The 19,315-nt window shown below is 48.5% G+C and overlaps 1 protein-coding gene across 1 annotated transcript; it reads left to right on the top strand.

The window, feature by feature from the left end:
* Positions 1 to 15,396: 15,396 nt before the first annotated feature.
* Positions 15,397 to 18,964, top strand: LOC119336509 (receptor-like protein kinase 5). Its single transcript, XM_037608551.1, has 2 exons — positions 15,397 to 18,099; positions 18,190 to 18,964. Exons 1-2 carry the CDS (start codon positions 15,471 to 15,473, stop codon positions 18,654 to 18,656), a joined length of 3,096 nt encoding a protein of 1,031 aa, XP_037464448.1. The 5' UTR covers positions 15,397 to 15,470; the 3' UTR covers positions 18,657 to 18,964.
* Positions 18,965 to 19,315: the final 351 nt, after the last annotated feature.

Here is a 19,315-nt window from a genome sequence, read left to right as displayed (position 1 = left end):
GACTGAATTAGAATTTTTGAAAGCCCTCATGATTGTACAATCCTTCCAAAGGTGAGTGGATGGCCTCTCCTACGTACCATGCTTTGGGCCGGGCTCATTCAGCAACTGCTCAAGAGCGGGATTTGACCCACCTGTCCGAGGAGGCAGCCTCCCCTTCCGACGCAGACCATTGTTCTGCGTATTAGTATTAGCTACAAAATCAGAGTTACCATCAGCCTTGCGCTTGCCGTTGCCCCCTGACTCGCCGGGTTTTGCTGCAGACCCTTGGCATTGCCACTCTTCTTTCCCTTTCCCGTCTTATCATCATCAGACTCGGGGTCCTTGGTACCATTAGAGTCGGCATATTTAATTAGAGCCGCCATCAGCTGCCCCATATCATTGCAATCGCGGTTGAGCCGCCACAGCTTCTGCTTAAGATGCAAAAAACGGCAATTTTTCTCCAACATTAGAACTGTAGAGCCGGCATTGATGTTGTCAGATGAATGTATAATAGCCTTAACCCAGCTCACCCAATGGGTCGTTGATTCACCTTCCTCTTGGGCACAGGCAGATAAATCCGCAATTGACATGGGCTGTTTGCATGTATCTTTAAAGTTCTGGATAAACCGGGCCTTCAGCTCACCCCATGACCCGATGGAGTTGGCAGGCAGCCCCTTTAACCAAGTACGGGCCATCCCATCCAGCATCATGGTGAAGTATTTAGCACATGCAGCATCACTGACCTCCAGCAGTTCCATGGCCATCTCATAACTCTCAATCCGCGCCTCAGGGGGTAAGTCGGCTATGTAGTTAGGAACCTTGCAAGGTCCTTTGAAATCCTTGGGAAAACGCTCATTACGCAAAGCCGGCACCAAACAAGGTACACCTGTGGTTCTAGAGGTCACGCCTGCCTCTAGTGGAGCCGTTGGATAAACCGGAAGGGGCTGGTAAGCCGCCTGCTGAGCCGCCTGCTCAGCCTCCTGACGCACTCTGTCCTGACCGACCAAGTTATGAGCTCCATCACGCGCCGGATCATGCCCATGTGGCTGGTTACGGCACTGTTCATTGCTTGAAATGGCCGGCGAGTCCATGTGTCTGCTATAACTCCGGCTTGGGCGAGGGGTTGAATGAATCATATCCTGACTGTAAGAATATGCATCCTGCTGCACCAATGCAGTTTGAAGAATCTCCCTAGCCCTTCATGTTTCAACCGCCGTTGGAGAGTTGCCATCTACTGGGAGAGCTGCCAGTCATGTCACCGCAGCGATCATGTTATCCGAAGGATTAGAATAATGACCCGGTGGTGTTGGCACATGCTGAGGTGGAACGTTATTCAAACGAGGTGGCTCCGTCACGCGTGGTTGAACTGGCGTTCCGGCCCCAGGTGCTGCAACCCGGTTTGCTTGCGGGGGGTTACTGGTCCCGCTCCAGGTGTGCAAAAGAGGTTTCTCACCTCGTAAACCGGAGGTAGATGAGGCTTGTGCCTCCTCCTCATGATTTCATTTGAAGCGTTTTGATCCATCGTAAGCCAGAAAGCCTCTGACTGAATCCGCTGAGCCTGAGCATCTAGGGCAGCCTGTTCTGCGGCTATCCTGACTTCCTCTGCCGCCCGGTCTTCCTTGGCTAGTGCTACCTCATCACGTAACTTTACAATCTCTGCATTATGCTGAGCTTGATTCGCCGGGTTGACCTGTGCTGTCAGTAGATCTGTCAGTTTATCCATTAAATCCGTCAAAACCTGAGCCGGCGGGCTAATAGGGCCTCCTACCCCGGCCACCGTCGCCACTGCTGACCCAGGATCATTGCCGCTGTAGTTGAAGAATTCTGACCAGGCTGTGTACCGGCCATAAAGATCCCAACCCTGTTCGGCGGCTCATAGGAGTCTGGAATACTGTCGCCATCGGAACAGCCCCCAAGCCTGCCATCTTGCAGTTGATACAATGAAGTAGTCTCGCATGTGGATGACTCACCATCAGAATAGATGGTCGTCTCACCACCAGACATAGATCCTTCATCAAATTCCGCTCCATGGATGAATCCCACGAAGGCACGTTTCACGACGGGCTGAGCTCGGGCAGGTCTCGCACGCTGAGCCGTCTCGATGATGTCGGTGCAGATGTCCAGCTCAGGGCCCGGCTCGCTAATCTTGCCGATGAAGACATGGATTCCGTCAAAGGGGACCCGGTACCTGTACTCAATTGAACTGGCCTTGGGGCCCCAACCTACATCGTCGATGTAGAGCTTGCCGCGACGACTCTTGGTCATCCGGCCCATAGCGTATCCCTTGATCCCTTCGAAGCTACCCTTTAAGAACTCTAAACCACCGTGCGCTGGCCCCATGGTGGGTGCTAACTGTCGTGGAATAGTCATTGCAGATGTCCTAGTGTGAGGACTTAGTCATGGAGCCATCGCAACTAGGTTAGCTTAAAGGGGTTAAACAGGACAAGGGACACGAGAGTTTATACTGGTTCGGCCCCTTGCGGTGAAGGTAAAGGCCTAATCCAGTTTGAGGTAGTATTGCTTATGTCTCGATTACCAGGGAGTGAATCCGCTTGACCTAGCTTTCAATCTATTGTCTCTTGCCTTAAACCACCGTCGGATCGTCCCTTTATATACACAGGTTGACGCCTAGTGGCTCACGGAGTCCCTGCCGGCTCATAGACAACGTGGTCACCTCTGTGACTATCTATACATGCCTTGCAATATAGGTCTTATATATATGGCGGTTTACCCCTACGGGCCTTAAGTCGCCCTTGGGCCTTGGGCCCTTGCTTGTGAACCGCCATCTTCAATATCCTCGTGGGCTTCATATCATGAATCGCCATAGGTATAACCCAGTCTCCTGGGTGGGTCATACCTAATAGTTATATCCCCAACAGGTCCCATGCAAGAAATGGGAATGAATGTCAAACACCCGACCACCATCACTCGGCCACAAACATTGAGATACCTGACTTTTAAATTCTAGTAAATCCAAAACTCGTATGTAATTCATGAAACATGGTATGCTATCATGGAGCGGCATCAACATGCCGTCATAATTTTTTTGTCGCATTTGAAGCAGGTTTGGGTATAAGCTTCTCACAAACCAGAGCTTCTCACAACAAGCCTGATGGTTTCGGTAGGGAACATTTCACCTTTCTGGACGAAACAATAGTCGTTGCCTCTTCTTGATTGCAATTTTTTCTCTAGTGTCAACATAGAACAAACATGAGTGTTGTGTTAAATTTTCGAATTTTTCAGGGTTCGTTAGCACATTCTTATGCATTAGTTGAGTTTTCAATGCATTTATATGCATCATTCAAATTTGAACTACATGCACATGCTTTAATGCATATAAATTGGTTGAAAAATCGAATATGTGTTCTTGGTTGCATGCTTACGTCCCACGCAAGAAATAGGAATCAATGTGAAACACCCTTCCATCGTCACTCGACTGCAAACAATGAGATACCTAGTTTTTAAATTCTAGTAAATCCAAAACCTGTCCGAAATTCATGAAACCTGGCATGCTATCATGGAATGACACCCGACATGTCGTGGTATTATTTTTGTACCATTTGGGGCAGGTTTGGGTATAAGCTTCTCACAAACCAGAGCTTCTCACAACAAGCATGATCGTTTAGGTAGGGAACGTTTCACCTTTCTGGATGAAACGATAGCCATTGCCTCTTCTTGATTTCAATATTTTCTCTAGTGTCAACATAGAACAACATGAGTGTTGTGTTAAATTTTCAAATTTTTCGGGGTTCTTTAGCACATTATTTCTTATGCATTAATTGAGTTGTCAATGCATTTGTGTGCATAATTCAAATTTGAACTACATGCACATGCTCTAGTGCATATAAATTGGTTGAGAATTCAAATCTGTGCCCTTGGTTGCATGCTTAGGTCCCATGCAAGATATGGGAATGAATATCAAACACCCGGCCACCGTCACTCGACCGCAAACATTGAGATACCTGGTTTTTAAATTCTAGTAAATCCAAAACTCGTATAAAATTCATGAAACCTGGCATTGCTATCATTGAATGGAACCTGACATGCTGTGGTAAGTTTTTGTCCCATTTGGGGCAGGTTTGGGTATAAGCTTCTCACAAACCAGAGCTTCTCACAACAAGCTTGATGGTTTCGGTAGGGAACGTGCCACCTTTGGGGATGAAACAATGCCCGTTGCCTGTTATTGCTTTCAAAAAAAATCTAGTGTCAACATAGAACAGCAGGAGTGTTGTGTTAAATTTTGGAATTTTTCGGGGTTCGTTTGGACATTTTTATATATTAACTAGGTTTTCTAGGCATTTTATGTGCAAAATTCAAATTTGAACTACATGCACATCCTCTAGTGCATATAAATTGGTTGAAAAATCAAATATGTGTCCTCGGGTGCATGCTTAGGTCCCATGCAAGAAATGAGAATGAATTTCAAACACCAGGGCACTATTGATTGCCGGCAAAACGTTGAGATACTTTGTTTTTAAATTCTAGTAAATGCAAACCTCGTGTGAAATTCATGAAACTTGGCATGCTATCATGGAATGGCACCCGACATGTTGTGGTAATTTTCGTGTCCATTTTGAGAGAAGGTGCACTCGAATAACAGTCAACAAAGACATTTTGAAATAACTAGCTGCCACTCTAACATCGCAAATGTTTTAGATAGAACACCCGTATTTACACTGACAGCTTCCCCACTAAGCCAAGGGAAAATGTGCCGAGCAGGATTTGTGCATCTCTTCATTGCAAACGTTTGAGATAGAACACCTGTATGCAAAGTGAGAGCTATGGTCTTCCACAGTAAGCCAAGGGAAAATTCGCTGCACGGGATTTGTCCAACTCTTCAACGCAAACGGTTCAGATTGAATAAGGTATGCAAAGTGAGACTTCAGCGCTAAGCCAAGAGAAAATTTGGCAAGTAGGATTTCTACCTCCCTTCAACGCAAACGGTTTTTTTGGATGACCCGTGTGCAACCACGTACAGAAAATTTGGTAAGATTTTCATCTGTCATATTAGGTATATTGCCATTTGTCAAACTAGAAAGATTGACATTTGTTGATCTAGTAACATTGCCATTTGTCAATCCTTGTAACACTGCGATTTGTCAAAATATGCAACTAAAATTCAGTAATTAAGCATAGATTTCATTCATAGATTAAACAGGTGTGCTTAATTTATACGAACAGTTCAACTTTACAGCTGAACCGACCAAACTTTTCCCCAATTATTGCCAACCACATACTAAAATAGCTAGTTCAACTATATATACTAGCTAATTTTAAGTATGTTGTACAGTTCCACCACATCTATAGTCATATGAACTGAACAAAATAGCCCCTAAATACTACTACTATGGAGGGGCTTTGTACTACTTCCGGCAGCCTCTCCTCTGTCGAGCGCGTTTAGTAAGAGGAAGAGGAGGAGGAGGAGCCTACCGACGAGCTAGACAACTGCAATCGGTGCCTGCCGCTGCTACACCTTTAGCGACGCTCACCTCGAACGCCCTCTGCCGCTCCATACGACCCCTCTCGAAGCGGCTGGACTACTCGTAGATCTCCTGATTCCTTGCCTCTTCCTTGGCGTGTGCCGCAGCCACAATGGTGGTAAGGCTCTTTGTGTGATCGACGAGACGCTCCTCCTCCTCCTCCTCCCGCAGGAACTGGATGTAGCGCGCAAGGTCGTTGCCGCACGTGCGGGCCTCCACCTCCGCCTCCCTCCTACGGGCGGTGGTGGTAGAGTGGGTGATGATCCCGACGGTCAATGGTAAGCTGGCGGTCACGGCAGACGATGATGGGGTGGCGGCCACGACCACCACCTCCCGCCTTCGGGTCGCGGTGGCGGAGCGGGTGATGGCCACGATGGCCGGCAGTGGGGTGGCGGCCACGACATCCATCTCCCACCTTCGGGTCGTGGCGGCGGAGTAGGCGATGGCCCTGGCTTTCGACGGAGCTGTGGAGGCAACGGCGGCCGGCAACAGCTGCCGACGGGCACCGGTGGCTGAGCATGTGGTGCGTGTTCCGTGCACACCCAACTGGGACGCCGTGTGCACTACACTATGCCGGGGGCTGCACCGCTGCCGTGGTGTAGCCTCCCAACTGGAGCTGTGCTCTGATGACGGTGGAGTGGCTGAGCGACGACGGCGGTCTGATGCCATTGCCAATTTTGGGAGAAGCAGACGAGATAAGATACAAGGAGGAAGGGGAAAATGCGACGCAGGGGTCGCCCACCATGAGGGTTTATGTAGTAGGCTGATAAGCATTGGGATTTGGGGGGATTTCACCAAGTCGGGCGGGAAGCTTGCGTGGGAACCTGCACGGTTGTGTGGGAATGGGCTCAGCACCGTTTGGCCAAAAGAACGCCCCCGCACGCTGCTCAAGCTTGCGTTTGAACTGTCTGCGGCAGCGGGGTGACAAGACGTGCGAGAGAAGGACGAAAGGACACGTACACATACGTTTAATAAAAAAACGTTTGCGATTTAATTAACTACTATATGCCCATCCTGGTTTATAAGTAGTATTTGATTAATAAAATACGAATGCATGTCGCTAAAGATTATATCATCGGATTCGTTTTTGAACATAGTTTCCAGTTATATAATTTTTGTAACATGCATTAACATTTTGTTGGTTAAATTTGAGGTTATATACCAGCAAGCGTTTTCCCACAACCCACACGGCGCCGGCCTCTGCTCGCTGTTAGGCACCGCGGCGTTCTCTGCTCGCTTCCGTCGGCGCGCTCGGTTGTGGACAGCTTTTCCTTGCGTGTTCAACTGCTATATGCATATATATGGTTGCTCGCCGTTGAGGTGACCGCGGAGCGCTCTGCTCGCATCCCTCCGCGCATGCTTTGCCAACTGTTGGGCCTGCGCACAATCACGTCGGGGGGGCCATATGCATGCGGTTGCATCGCGCGCGTTGCCACGCGATGCAGTTACGTGCGGCACGATGGAGTTACGCGCTGCGAATTAGAACTGCCATCAGGGCGTGTCGATCGATATTCCAGCCCGTCCGGCCTCCCCTTTAATTCTCGCGGCCATTATAACCTTAGTCTCTTCAACCTTTCGATCGCGCCACACAATGCAACAAGCACACCCATGACGACACATATAGAGGGGATGTCTAGCAGCGCTCCAATGGAGTTCGGCGAGCATAAAGTGGAGACCCACGCGAAGGAGAAGGATCTCTCGGTGGTGTACACCATCGACCCAGCCGTGGTGGACGACTACATCAACATTGTCGAGCACTTGCTTGCTGGAGACAAGTACAAGGTGGTCGGCATATATCAGAAGGTTGTCGCCGCCCAGTTGTGCGTGCGCCATCATGTCCTCATCTACCACTACTACATGGCCAGAGAGCCTTGCGACCGTTTCAACAGGTTTGTCAACAGCACCGACTACAAGTTCGCCATGGTGGAAACCACCGACGATGTAAAAGCGCTCAATGTTACGGGCTTGGCCTGCAAGAACCTTGTCAAAATCCGTGAGCACTACAGGGTCTGGGGCAGCACAAAGGACTCCCTGGTTGAACTCGCCTTGTCCATCATGACCCCTACTACATAGGGCATGGATGCAGCGACTCGACGAACCTAACCTCAGGTTCGCGGCCAAGAGCGTGTACACATGCTACGAGATGCACACGCGGATCATTGACATGAGGAAGTGCCTCGTTACCCAAATCGATGAGCCCAGATCGAGCCACAAACAGAGCAAGCGTCACAAGCAGTAGATGATGATCAGATGATCGTTTATGCTAGTTAATCATGCATGTAATATATAGTTACTTTGGTGTGTGGAAACGAATGTGTGTAGTAGCCACCTATGTAATTATGCATGTAATAGTTTAATTTGGTGTGTGCAAATGCCATGGTTATAGTAGCCACCTATATAAGTGGATGTTTAATTTGGTTATGCAACCATGTCCTTATAAGTGTGTGTGTGTTGTTGTTGTTGGTGTTGTTGTTGTTGTTGTTGTTGTTGTGTATGCAATCCTATCGCACAACACACATGTCTTATTATCAGCAATCGTTTGTGTTTTTATCGGTCTTCGCACACATTTCTGATTACAGACCTGTTTGACGCGTATCACACACATTTCTGAACCGTTTATGTTCTCTTGTCTCAACACAAACAGTTCATCAGCGTGAACCGCATGCCGTATATCGCACACACCTTGATTTGGTTGACCGTTTCTTTTGTGTTACCTAATCATAAACAGTTCATCCTAGTGAACCATATGCTATTTATCACACACACCTTCATATGGCTGTCTGTTTCTTTTGTTGCTCCTCATCACAAATGGTTAATTGCACTGAACCGTATGCCCTACATCACATAGGAAACTAAAATCTGAACCGTGTTTGATGCATCCGTCATCGCAAATGTTTTGCACCTTTTTTGACGGTTTTTTACACCACCATTTGCGATTAATGCATCACACACAATTTTGTTAAAGGGTCTCTGATCGTAGAGTCGCATCAGCAGCATCCTGCAGTAGTGATGGTCTCGGAACACTAGAGACCGAAATGTCGAATGTGAGTCATATAGTAGATATGATCAACATAGAGATGTTCACCATTGATGACTACCCCATCTCAAGTGATGATCGGTCATGGGTTAGTTGATTTGGATCATGTATCACTTAGATAACCTGAGGGTTGTTATTTTAAGTGGGAGCTCATTAGTAATTTGATTAATTGAACTTAAATTTATCATGAACTTAGTCCTGATAGTTTTTGCAAATTATGTTGTAGATCTATAGCTCACGTTGTAGCTCCCCTATTATTTCATATGTTCCTAGAGAAAACTAAGTTTAAAGATGATAGTAGCAATGATGCGGACTGGGTCCATGATGTGAGGATTATCCTCATTGCTACACAGAAGAATTATGTCCTTGATGCACCGCTAGGTGACAGACCTATTGTAGGAGCAGATGTAGATGTTATGAACGTTTGGCAAGCTCGATATGATGACTACATAATAGTTTAGTGCGCCATGCTTTACGGCTTAGAATCGGGACTTCAAAAACCTTTTGAACGCCACAAAGCATATGAGATGTTCCAAGAGCTGAAATTGGTATTTCAGACTCATGCCCGTGTCGAGAGGTATGAGACATCTGACAAGTACTTTGCCTACAAGATGGAGGAGAATAGGTCAGCCAGTGAGCTTGTGCTCAGAATGTCTGGGTACTACAATCGCTTGAATCAAATGGGAGTTAATCTTCTAGATAATACAGTGATTGACAGAGTTCTCTAGTCACTATCACCAAGCTACTAGAACTTCGTGATGAACTATAATATGCAAGGGATGACTAAAACAATTCCTGAGCTCTTCGCGATGCTGAAATCGGCGAAGGTAGAAATCAAGAAAGAGCATCAAGTGTTGATGGTTAACAAGATCACTAGTTTCAAGAAAAAGGGCAAGGGAAAGAAAGGGAACTTCAAGAAGAATGGCAAGCAAGTTGCCACTCCCGGGAGAAACCTAAAGTTGGACCCAAGCCTGAAACTGAGTGCCTCTACTGCAAAGGGAATGGTCTCTAGAAGAGGAACTACCCCAAATACTTGGCAGATAAGAAGGATGGCAAAGTGAACAAAGGTATATTTGATATACATGTTATTGATGTGTACCTTACTAGTATTCATAGTAGCCCCTAGGTATTTGATACTAGTTCAGTTGCTAAGATTAGTAACTCAAAACAGGAGTTGCAGAATAAACAGATACTAGTTAAGGGCGAGGTGACGATGTGTGTTGGAAATGATTCCAAGGTTTATACGATGACCCTCACACACTCACTCTACCTTCGGGATTAGCATTGAACCTAAATAAATGTTATTTGGTGTTTGCGTTGAGCATGAATATGATTTGATCATGTTTATTACAATACGATTATTCATTTAAGTCAGAGAATAATTATTGTTCTGTTTACATGAATAAAACCTTCTATGGTCATACACCCAATGTAAATGGTTTATTGAATCTCGATCGTAGTGATACACATATTGATAATATTGATGCCAAAAGATGCAAAGTTGATAATGATAGTACAACAAACTTGTGGCACTGTCGTTTAAGTCATATTGGTGTAAAGCGCATGAACAAACTCCATGCAGATGGACTTTTTGAACCACTTGATTATGAATCATTTGATGCTTGCGAACCATGCCTCATGGGCAAGATGACTAAAACTCGGTTCTCCAGAACAATGGAGCGAGCTAATGACTTATTGGAAATAATACATACCGATGTATGCGGTCTGATGAGTGTTGAGGCACGCGGCAGTATCATTATTTTTTGACCTTCATAGATGATTTGAGTAGGTATGGGTATATCTACTTGATGAAACACAAGTCTGAAACATTTGAAAAGTTCAAAGAATTTCAGAGTGAAGTGGAGAATCATCGTACCAAGAAAATAAAGTTTCTATGATCTGGTCGTGGAGGCGAATATTTGAGTTACGAGTTTGGCCTTCATTTAAAACAATGTGGAATTGTTTCACAACTCACGCCACCTAGAAGACCACAACGTAATGGTGTGTCCGAATGTCGTAACCGTACTTTATTAGATATGGTGCGTTCTATGATGTCTCTTACCGATTTACCACTATCGTTTTGGGGTTATGCATTGGAGACAACAACATTCACGTTAAAATGGGCACCATCTAAATCCATTGAGACGACACCGTATGAACTGTGGTTTGGCAAGAAACCTAAGTTGTCGTTTCTTAAAGTTTGGGGTTGCGGCACTTATGTCAAAAGGCTTTAGCCTGATAAGCTCGAACCCAAATCGGAGAAGTGCGCCTTCATAGGATACCCTAAGGAAACAATTGGGTACACCTTCTACCACAGATCCGAAAGCAAGATATTTGTTGCTAAGAATGGATCCTTTCTAGAGAAGGAGTTTCTCTCGAAAGAAGTGAGTAGGAGGAGAGTATAACTGGATGAGGTAGTTGTACCTTCTCTCGAATTGGAAAGTGGCACATCAGAGAAATCCGTTGCCATGATGCCTACACCAACTAGAGAGGAAGCAAATGATAATGATCATGAAACCTCAGATCAAGTTGCTACTGAACCTCATAGGTCAACCAGAGCACAATCAGCACCAGAGTAGTACGGTAATCCTGTCCAGGAAGTCATGTTATTAGACCAAGACAAACCTACGAACTATGAAGAAGCTATGATGATCCTAGATTCCGATGATGGCTTGAGGCCATGAAATCTAAGATGGGATCCATGTATGAAAACAAAGTACGGACTTTGGTGGACTTGCCCGATGATTTGGCAAGCCATAGAAAATAAATGGATCTTCAAGAAGAAGACTGGCGCCGATGGTAATATTACTGTCTACAAAGCTCGACTTGTCGCAAAAGGTTTTTGACAAGTTCAATGAGTTGACTACGATGAGACTTCCTTACCCATAGTGATGCTTAAGTCAATCCGGATCATGTTAGCAATTGTCGTATTTTATGATTATGAAATCTGGCAAATGGATGTAAAAATTGCATTCTTTAATGGATATCTTAAAGAAGAGTTGTATATGATGCAACCAGAAGGTTTTGTCGATCCTAAAGGTGCTAACAAAGTGTGCAAGCTCCAGCGATCCATCTATGGACTGGTGCAAGCATCTCGGAGTTGGAATATACGCTTTGATGAGGTGATCAAAGTATATGGTTTTATGCAGACTTATGGTGAAGCCTGTATTTACAAGAAAGTGAGTGGGAGCTCTGTAGCATTTCTGATATTATATGTGGATGACATATTGTTGATTGGAAATGATATAGAATTTTTGGATAGCATAAAAGAATACTTGAATAAGAATTTTTCAATGAAAGACCTCTGTGAAGCTGCTTATATATTGGGCATCAAGATCTATAGAGATAGATCGAGACGCTTAATAGGACTTTCACAAAGCACATACCTTGATAAAGTTTTGAAGAAGTTCAAAATGGATCAGTCAAAGAAAGGGTTCTTGCCTGCGTTACAAGGTGTGAAGTTGAGTAAGACTCAAAGCCCGACCACGACAGAAGATAGAGAGAGAATGAAAGTCATTCCCTATGCCTCAGTCATAGGTTCTATAAAGTATGCCATGTTGTGTACCAGACCTATTGTGTACCTTGCCATGAGTTTGATAAGGGTGTTCAAAATTATCCTTAGTTACCTAAGAGGACTAAGGAAAATTTTCTTGGATGATAAAGAGTTCATTGTAAAGCGTTACGTCGATGCAAGCTTTAACATCGATTCGGATGACTCTGATTCTCATACTTGATACACATTGAAAGTGGGAGCAATTAGCTAGATTAGCAGACTAAGGCATAGCCTAGTGGTGGGAAGGGGTTGATGCCTTGCCACCCACCCAGGTTCAAGGCATGCTACTTACAATTTGGGTTTGTTTCACCAATTATACTGTAGGGGGTTCCCTTACAGTCTTTCTGTCAAAAAAATAGCTAGAGTAGCTCCATGCATAGCATTGTAGACATAGAAATTTGCAAAATACATACAGATCTGAATGTGGCAGACCCGATGACTAAACCTCTCTCACAAGCAAAACATGATCACACCTTAGTACTCTTTGGGTGTTAATCACATGGCGATGTGAACTAGATTATAGACTCTAGTAAACTCTTTGGGTGTTAGTCACATGGTGATGTGAACTATGAGTGTTAATCACATGGCGATGTGAACTAGATTATTGACTCTAGTGCAAGTGGGAGACCGAAGGAAATATGCCCTAGAGGCAATAATAAAGTTGTTATTTTATATTTCCTTATTCATGATAAAGGTTTATTATTCATGCTAGAATTGTATTGATTGGAAACTTAAATACATGTGTGAATACATAAACAAATACCGTGTCCCTAGTAAGCCTCTACTAGACTAGCTCGTTGATCAAAGATGGTTAAGGTTTCCTAACCATAGACATGTGTTGTCATTTGATAACGGGATCATATCATTAGGAGAATGATGTGATGGACAAGACCCATCCGTTAGCTTAGCATAATGATCGTTCAGTTTATTGCTATTGCTTTCTTCATGTCAAATACATATTCCTTCGACTATGAGATTATGCAACTCCCGGATACCGGAGGAATACCTTGTGTGCTATCCAACATCACAACGTAACTGGGTGATCATAAAGATGCTCTACATGTATCTCCAAAGGTGTTAGTTGAGTTGGCATAGATCGAGATTATGATTTGTCACTCCGAGTATCGGAGAGGTATCTCTGGGCCCTCTCGGTAATACACATCATAAGCTTGCAAGAAAATGACTAAGCAGTTAGTTATGAGGTGATGTATTACGGAACGAGTAAAGAGACTTGCCGGTAACGAGATTGAACTAGGTATAGAGATACCGACGATCGAATCTCGGGCAAGTAACATACCAATGGACAAAGGGAATTACGTATGTTGTCATAACGGTTTGACCGATAAAGATCTTCGTAGAATATGTAGGAGCCAATATGGGCATCCAAGTTCCGCTATTGGTTATTCACCGGAGAGGTGTCTCGGTCATGTCTACATAGTTCTCGAACCTGTAGGGTCCACACGCTTAACTTCGTTGACGATATAATGTTATATGAGTTATATGATTTGGTGACTGAATGTTGTTCGGAGTCCCAGATGAGATCACAGACATGACGGGGAGTCTCGAAATGATCGAGAGGTAAAGGTTGATATATAGGACGTTGGTATTTGGACATCGGAAGGGTTTCAGGATGCACCGGATAGCCATCGGGTCACCGGAAGGGGTTCTGGACATCCCTCGGTATGTATATGGGCTTAAAGGGCCAAGGGAGAGACAAACCAGCCCACAGGGGGCTGGTGCGCCCCTTTCCTGGCCGGCCAGCCCTAGGGAAGGAAAGGGGGAGGGCTAGCCCCTCCCGCCTTTCCCTCTCATGGGAGAAAGGAAAGGGGGGGGGGCCTCCCTCCCCTGTCTTTCCCCCTCACCTATATAAGGAAAGGGGGGCGCCACTTGGGGAAGACCCCAAGTAGGATTCGACCTACTTGGGGCGCCCTCCTGGCTACTCCCTCCATCCCCACCTATATATATGAGGGAGGGGGCGCCTAGCACAACAAAACATTGTCTTAGCCGTGTGCGGCACCCCCCTCCACGGTTTACACCCCGGTCATATTTTCATAGTGCTTAGGCGAAGTCCTGCTGAGATCACTTCATCATCATCGTCACCACGCCGTTGTCCTGTCGAAACTCATCCACTACCTCGTCGTCTTGCTGGATCAAGAAGGCGCAGACGTCACCGAGCTGAACGTGTGCTGAACGCGGAGGTGTCGTATGTTCGGTACTCGATCGGTCGGATCGCGAAGAAAGTTCAACTACATCAACCGCGTTCTGAAACGCTTCCGCTTACGGTCTACGAGGGTACGTAGACACACTCTTCCCCCTCGTTGCTATGCATCTCCATGGATAGATCATTGCGTGTGCGTAGAATTTTTTTTGTTTTCCATGCAACGTTTCCCAACACCACCGCCCTCCAACCTTTCCCGCACGCAGACCCTCGGCGTCCTTCACCCTTGCTCCAATCCTCACCACCGGCCCCGATCCTCCGCCGGAGATGTCGTCCAGCCCGACCCAGACCGCCGCGACGGAGACGTAGCCCGCCTCGTCCGCCGGCGTCCCTTCGCCGGCTGCGACTTGCAAGGCGTAGAACGTTTCCCGAAAGTTGCGGTAGAAGAATTTGCTCTTTCCATCGACCATTGTTTCCATCTAATTTGTTTTAGTTTATGTTAACTTGCCAATAGAAGATACTCACCCCGTCCGAAAAAGTTTGTTCCTCAAATGGATGTACTAATATCTAGCATTAAGTTAGTGCTAGATACATTCATTTGAGGGACAAAGTTGGGGCACTAAGTTAGTGACAGATACATTCATTATTCATTTGAGGGATAAGATTGGACAAGTTTTTCGGATGAAGGAAGATGTATGTTTTGCAAGCCATGCACGCTATCTTGTGTGAGGATAGGTATCCCAGAAATGGACCAAACCCGGTGGATACACCCATGACTAACCAAACTCTTGTCGACTGACATCACGTGACTAGTTTAGTGCTCCCCTTCCAACGGTACCACACCCTAGACAATCCATCCATCACGCATGCCATCCGGCCAGTCATCGTCTCAGATACGAACAAAAAGAGAAGAAACGTAACCGGATAATAATAATGCAATAGCAGTCGCAATAGCCAGCATCTCGTTCATCACTAATAGCAGTCGCAATGGCCAGCATCTCGTTCATCACTAACAGATGGACAGGCAGAACCAAGCCGATGAGCGTTCAGTAAGTGGCCACTAATCAATCATTCCTCCCCACCACCACTGAGGCGCATCAGCGCATGCCCCCACGCCGACGACCGACGACTCGTTGACTAGCGCCGCACCCTGCCTTTTCACACGTATATGAGCCACTCGTCACTCCCCACACCTCAGCTCACCACACCTCAGCTCACCGGTCAGTACCTCACCGGCCGCCCAAGCAACTTCCGACTAAAATAATGCCGAGAACCTATCCTCCCCTCCCCCTTTTGCTCCTCGCCGTCCTCCTGCTGGCCGGCGAGTCGAGCTCGCAGCCCACCTCCGGTGACCGGGCCGCGCTCCTGGCAATCAAGAAGGACTGGGGTAACCCCGCGCAGCTCGCGTCGTGGGACCCCGCCGCCCACGCCGACCACTGCAACTGGACCGGCGTCGCCTGCGAGGGCGCCGGCGCCGGGCGCGTGGTCACGGGGGTATCCTTGCCGGGGCTGAACATTAGCGGCAACGTGCCGGCGTCCGTGTGCGACCTGGCGAACCTGACCCGCCTCGACCTCTCCAACAACAACCTCACCGGCGGCTTCCCCGCGCTGTACCGCTGCTCCCAGCTCCAGTTCCTCGACCTCTCCAACAACGGATTCGACGGGGTCCTCCCGGATGACATCGGCCGGCTGTCGCGGGCGATGGAGCGCCTCAACCTGTCGGCTAACCACTTCTCCGGCGCCGTGCCAGCGGCGGTAGCGGGGCTAACGGCGCTGAAGTCGCTGATTCTTGACACGAACCAGTTCACCGGGGCGTATCCGGCGGCCGAGATAAGCAAGCTCGCCGGCCTTGAGGAGCTGACGCTTGCCTCGAACCCTTTCGCGCCGGCGCCGGCGCCGCGCGAGTTCGCCAATCTAACCAACCTGAGCTACCTCTGGATGTCCGGCATGAACATGACCGGCGAGATCCCGAAGAATTACTCGAGCCTAGTGAAGCTCCAGATACTCGCTATGACGGCGAACAACCTCACCGGCGAGATCCCGGCTTGGGTCTGGCAGCACCCAAAGCTCGAGAAGTTGTACCTGTTCACCAACGGACTCACCGGCGAGCTTCCGCGCAATATCTCGGCGGTGAATTTAATAGAGATTGATGTATCGGTGAACAAGCTCGCCGGAGAAATACCGGAAGACATTGGTAACCTCAAGAACCTCAGCATATTGTTCATGTACACCAATCAGCTCACCGGCACCATTCCGGCAAGCATAGCGACGCTGCCCAAACTCAGGGACATCCGGCTATTTGAAAACAAGCTCTCCGGCGAGCTCCCGCGGGAGCTCGGGAAGCACTCGCCGCTCGTCAACCTCGAGGTCTGCAACAACCAGCTCTCTGGCCCGCTCCCGGAGTCACTATGCGCCAACGGGAAGCTCGACGACATCGTCGTCTTCAACAACAGCTTCTACGGCGAGCTCCCGAAGAACCTCGGCGACTGCGTCCTGCTGAACAACATCATGCTCTACAACAACCGCTTCTCCGGCGAGTTCCCGGAGAAGATATGGTCATTTCCGAAGTTGACCACTCTGATGATACACAACAACGGTTTCACCGGGGCTCTACCGGCCGTGCTATCTGATAACATCTCGCGGATTGAGATGGGGAACAACAGATTCTCTGGCTCCTTCCCCACGTCGGCAACCGGGCTGGGCGTGTTCAAGGCGGAGAACAACCAGCTCTCCGGCAAGCTACCGGACAGCATGAGCAAGTTTGCCAACCTTACTGATCTGTTGATGTCAGGCAACCAGCTAACTGGTTCCATACCAACATCAGTCAACGTGTTGCAGAAGCTCAATTCTCTCAACTTGAGCGGCAACCGGATGTCTGGCACCATTCCACCTTCCAGTATCGGGTTGCTTCCATCGCTGACGATCCTTGATTTGTCCGGCAATGAAATCACCGGTGTCATACCGCCCGACTTCAACAACCTGAAACTCAACAACCTCAACATGTCGTCAAACCAGCTCACCGGCGTGGTGCCGCTCTCGCTGCAGAGCGCGGCATACGAGACCAGCTTCCTCGGCAACCACGGGCTCTGTGCTAGGAAAGGCTCGGGAGTAGACCTCCCGAAATGCGGCAGTGCCCGTGACGAGCTCTCGAGGGGCTTGATCGTCCTCTTCTCCATGCTCGCCGGCATTGTTCTCGTCGGAAGCGTGGGCATCGCATGCCTGCTCTTCCGGCGGCGGAAGGAGCAGCAGGAGGTGACCGACTGGAAGATGACGCAGTTCACCCAACTGGGCTTCACCGAGTCCGATGTGCTCAACAACATCCGTGAGGAAAACGTGATCGGCAGCGGCGGGTCCGGGAAGGTGTACCGCATCCACCTGCCTGCCCGTGCCGGCGGCGGCGGCGACGAGGAGCACGGCGGCGGCGGCAGGATGGTGGCCGTGAAGAAGATATGGAACGCAAGGAAGCTGGAAGCGAAGTTCGACAAGGAGTTCGAGTCGGAGGTGAAGGTGCTGGGCAACATCCGGCACAACAACATCGTGAGGCTGCTCTGCTGCATCTCCAGCCATGACGTGAAGCTGCTGGTCTACGAGTACATGGAGAACGGCAGCCTCGACCGGTGGCTGCACCACCTTGACCGCCAGGGCGCGCCGGCGCCGCTGGACTGGCCGACGAGGCTGGCCGTCGCCATCGACTCGGCCAAGGGGCTCAGCTACATGCACCACGACTCCGCGCAGTCGATCGTGCACCGGGACGTCAAGTCCAGCAACATCTTGCTGGATCCGGAGTTCCGTGCCAAGATCGCCGACTTTGGGCTCGCCCGGATGCTTGTCAAGTCCGGCGAGCTAGAGTCCGTGTCAGCCATCGGCGGCACGTTTGGGTACATGGCCCCAGGTGAGAAGCTCAAAGTGTTCATTAAGTTGCCATCTCAACTTGTGAAAAATCATTATTGATTGTAGTGCTAACTGGGGTGATCTTGTGCAGAGTATGCTTCCAGGCTGAAGGTGAACGAGAAGGTCGACGTTTACAGCTTCGGTGTGGTTCTGCTGGAGCTGATCACCGGCAAGGTCGCGAACGACGGCGGCGCCGACTTCTGCCTGGCGGAGTGGGCGTGGCGGCGGTACCAGAAAGGCCCTCCGTTCAGCGACGTGGTCGACGAGCACATCCGTGACCCGGCCAACATGGCGGACATCCTGGCCGTGTTCACCCTCGGCGTGATCTGCACGGGGGAGAACCCTCCGGCGCGGCCGTCCATGAAGGAGGTCCTGCAGCACCTCATCCGGTGCGACAAGATGTCTGCTCAGGCAGAGGCGTGCCAGCTGGACTACGTCGACGGCGGCGCGCCGCTGCTCGAGGCGAAGAAAGGCAGCCGGAGGAGGGACGTGTCGGACTCCGGCAGGTGGGACGACGAGGAGGAGGACAGCGGCAACTTCGTGGTGCACGCGGTCTAGCAGAGGCGTACGCCCACCCACGAGAGCAGTTCTGTTCAGGTGTACACTAGCACTGACTGCAGAGTGCATAGCTAGCTAGAGCTCGTCCTCCGTGCATGGAGATGCAGGGCTCGTAGCACTACCGCACTAGTGCAGTAAAAATGCGTAGCAATAAGCGTAAGACGTGAAGGCGAAGGAAGAATGTAACCAACCTTGTACCATAGGCGCCGATCTACGGAAAGGGTAGAACAAGTTCTTGGGTAACTTCAAAAAAAAAAAGAAAAAAAAAAGAACAAGTTCTTGGGTTAGGGCATCTCCAAACCCGTGCATCAAACAGCCCGTAAACCTCCGGATCACGGTCCGGACACTTCGATGCCATCCTCCAAACGTCCGGACACTTCGGTGCCATCCTCCAAACGTCCGCGGGCCGGTTCGATCGTTCGAATTCTCATAAACTGAAAGTTGGCTCGATCGTTCGAATTATCACAAACCGAAAGCCGGTTCCATAGTTCGAATTCTCACAAACCGAAAGCAATAGCAAACGGGTACAAGGTTTGTAGGGGTATGTACATCCATCATGTACGCGCCTGACTGCTCGATCTCATACCTAAATTCTCACTGCTTGATCTCATACTTAGACTCTCACCGCACGTTCCCACCCAAAACCTCTAAGGGCGCAT

This window comes from Triticum dicoccoides, chromosome 7B (assembly GCF_002162155.2).
Source record: "Triticum dicoccoides isolate Atlit2015 ecotype Zavitan chromosome 7B, WEW_v2.0, whole genome shotgun sequence".
Taxonomy (NCBI): domain Eukaryota; kingdom Viridiplantae; phylum Streptophyta; class Magnoliopsida; order Poales; family Poaceae; genus Triticum; species Triticum dicoccoides.
The sequence above is the reverse complement of the archived record's forward strand: the minus strand, read 5'-3'. Positions and strand labels throughout refer to the sequence as shown.

What these genes read in the sequence shown, in the direction of transcription:
- LOC119336509 (XM_037608551.1), top strand. Translation starts at nt 15,471, where the DNA reads ATGCCGAGAACCTATCCTCCCCTCCCCCTTTTGCTCCTCGCCGTCCTC. An exon ending in GTTTGGGTACATGGCCCCAG is followed by an intron (nt 18,100 to 18,189) that starts GTGAGAAGCTCA and finishes GATCTTGTGCAG; the next exon opens with AGTATGCTTCCAGGCTGAAG.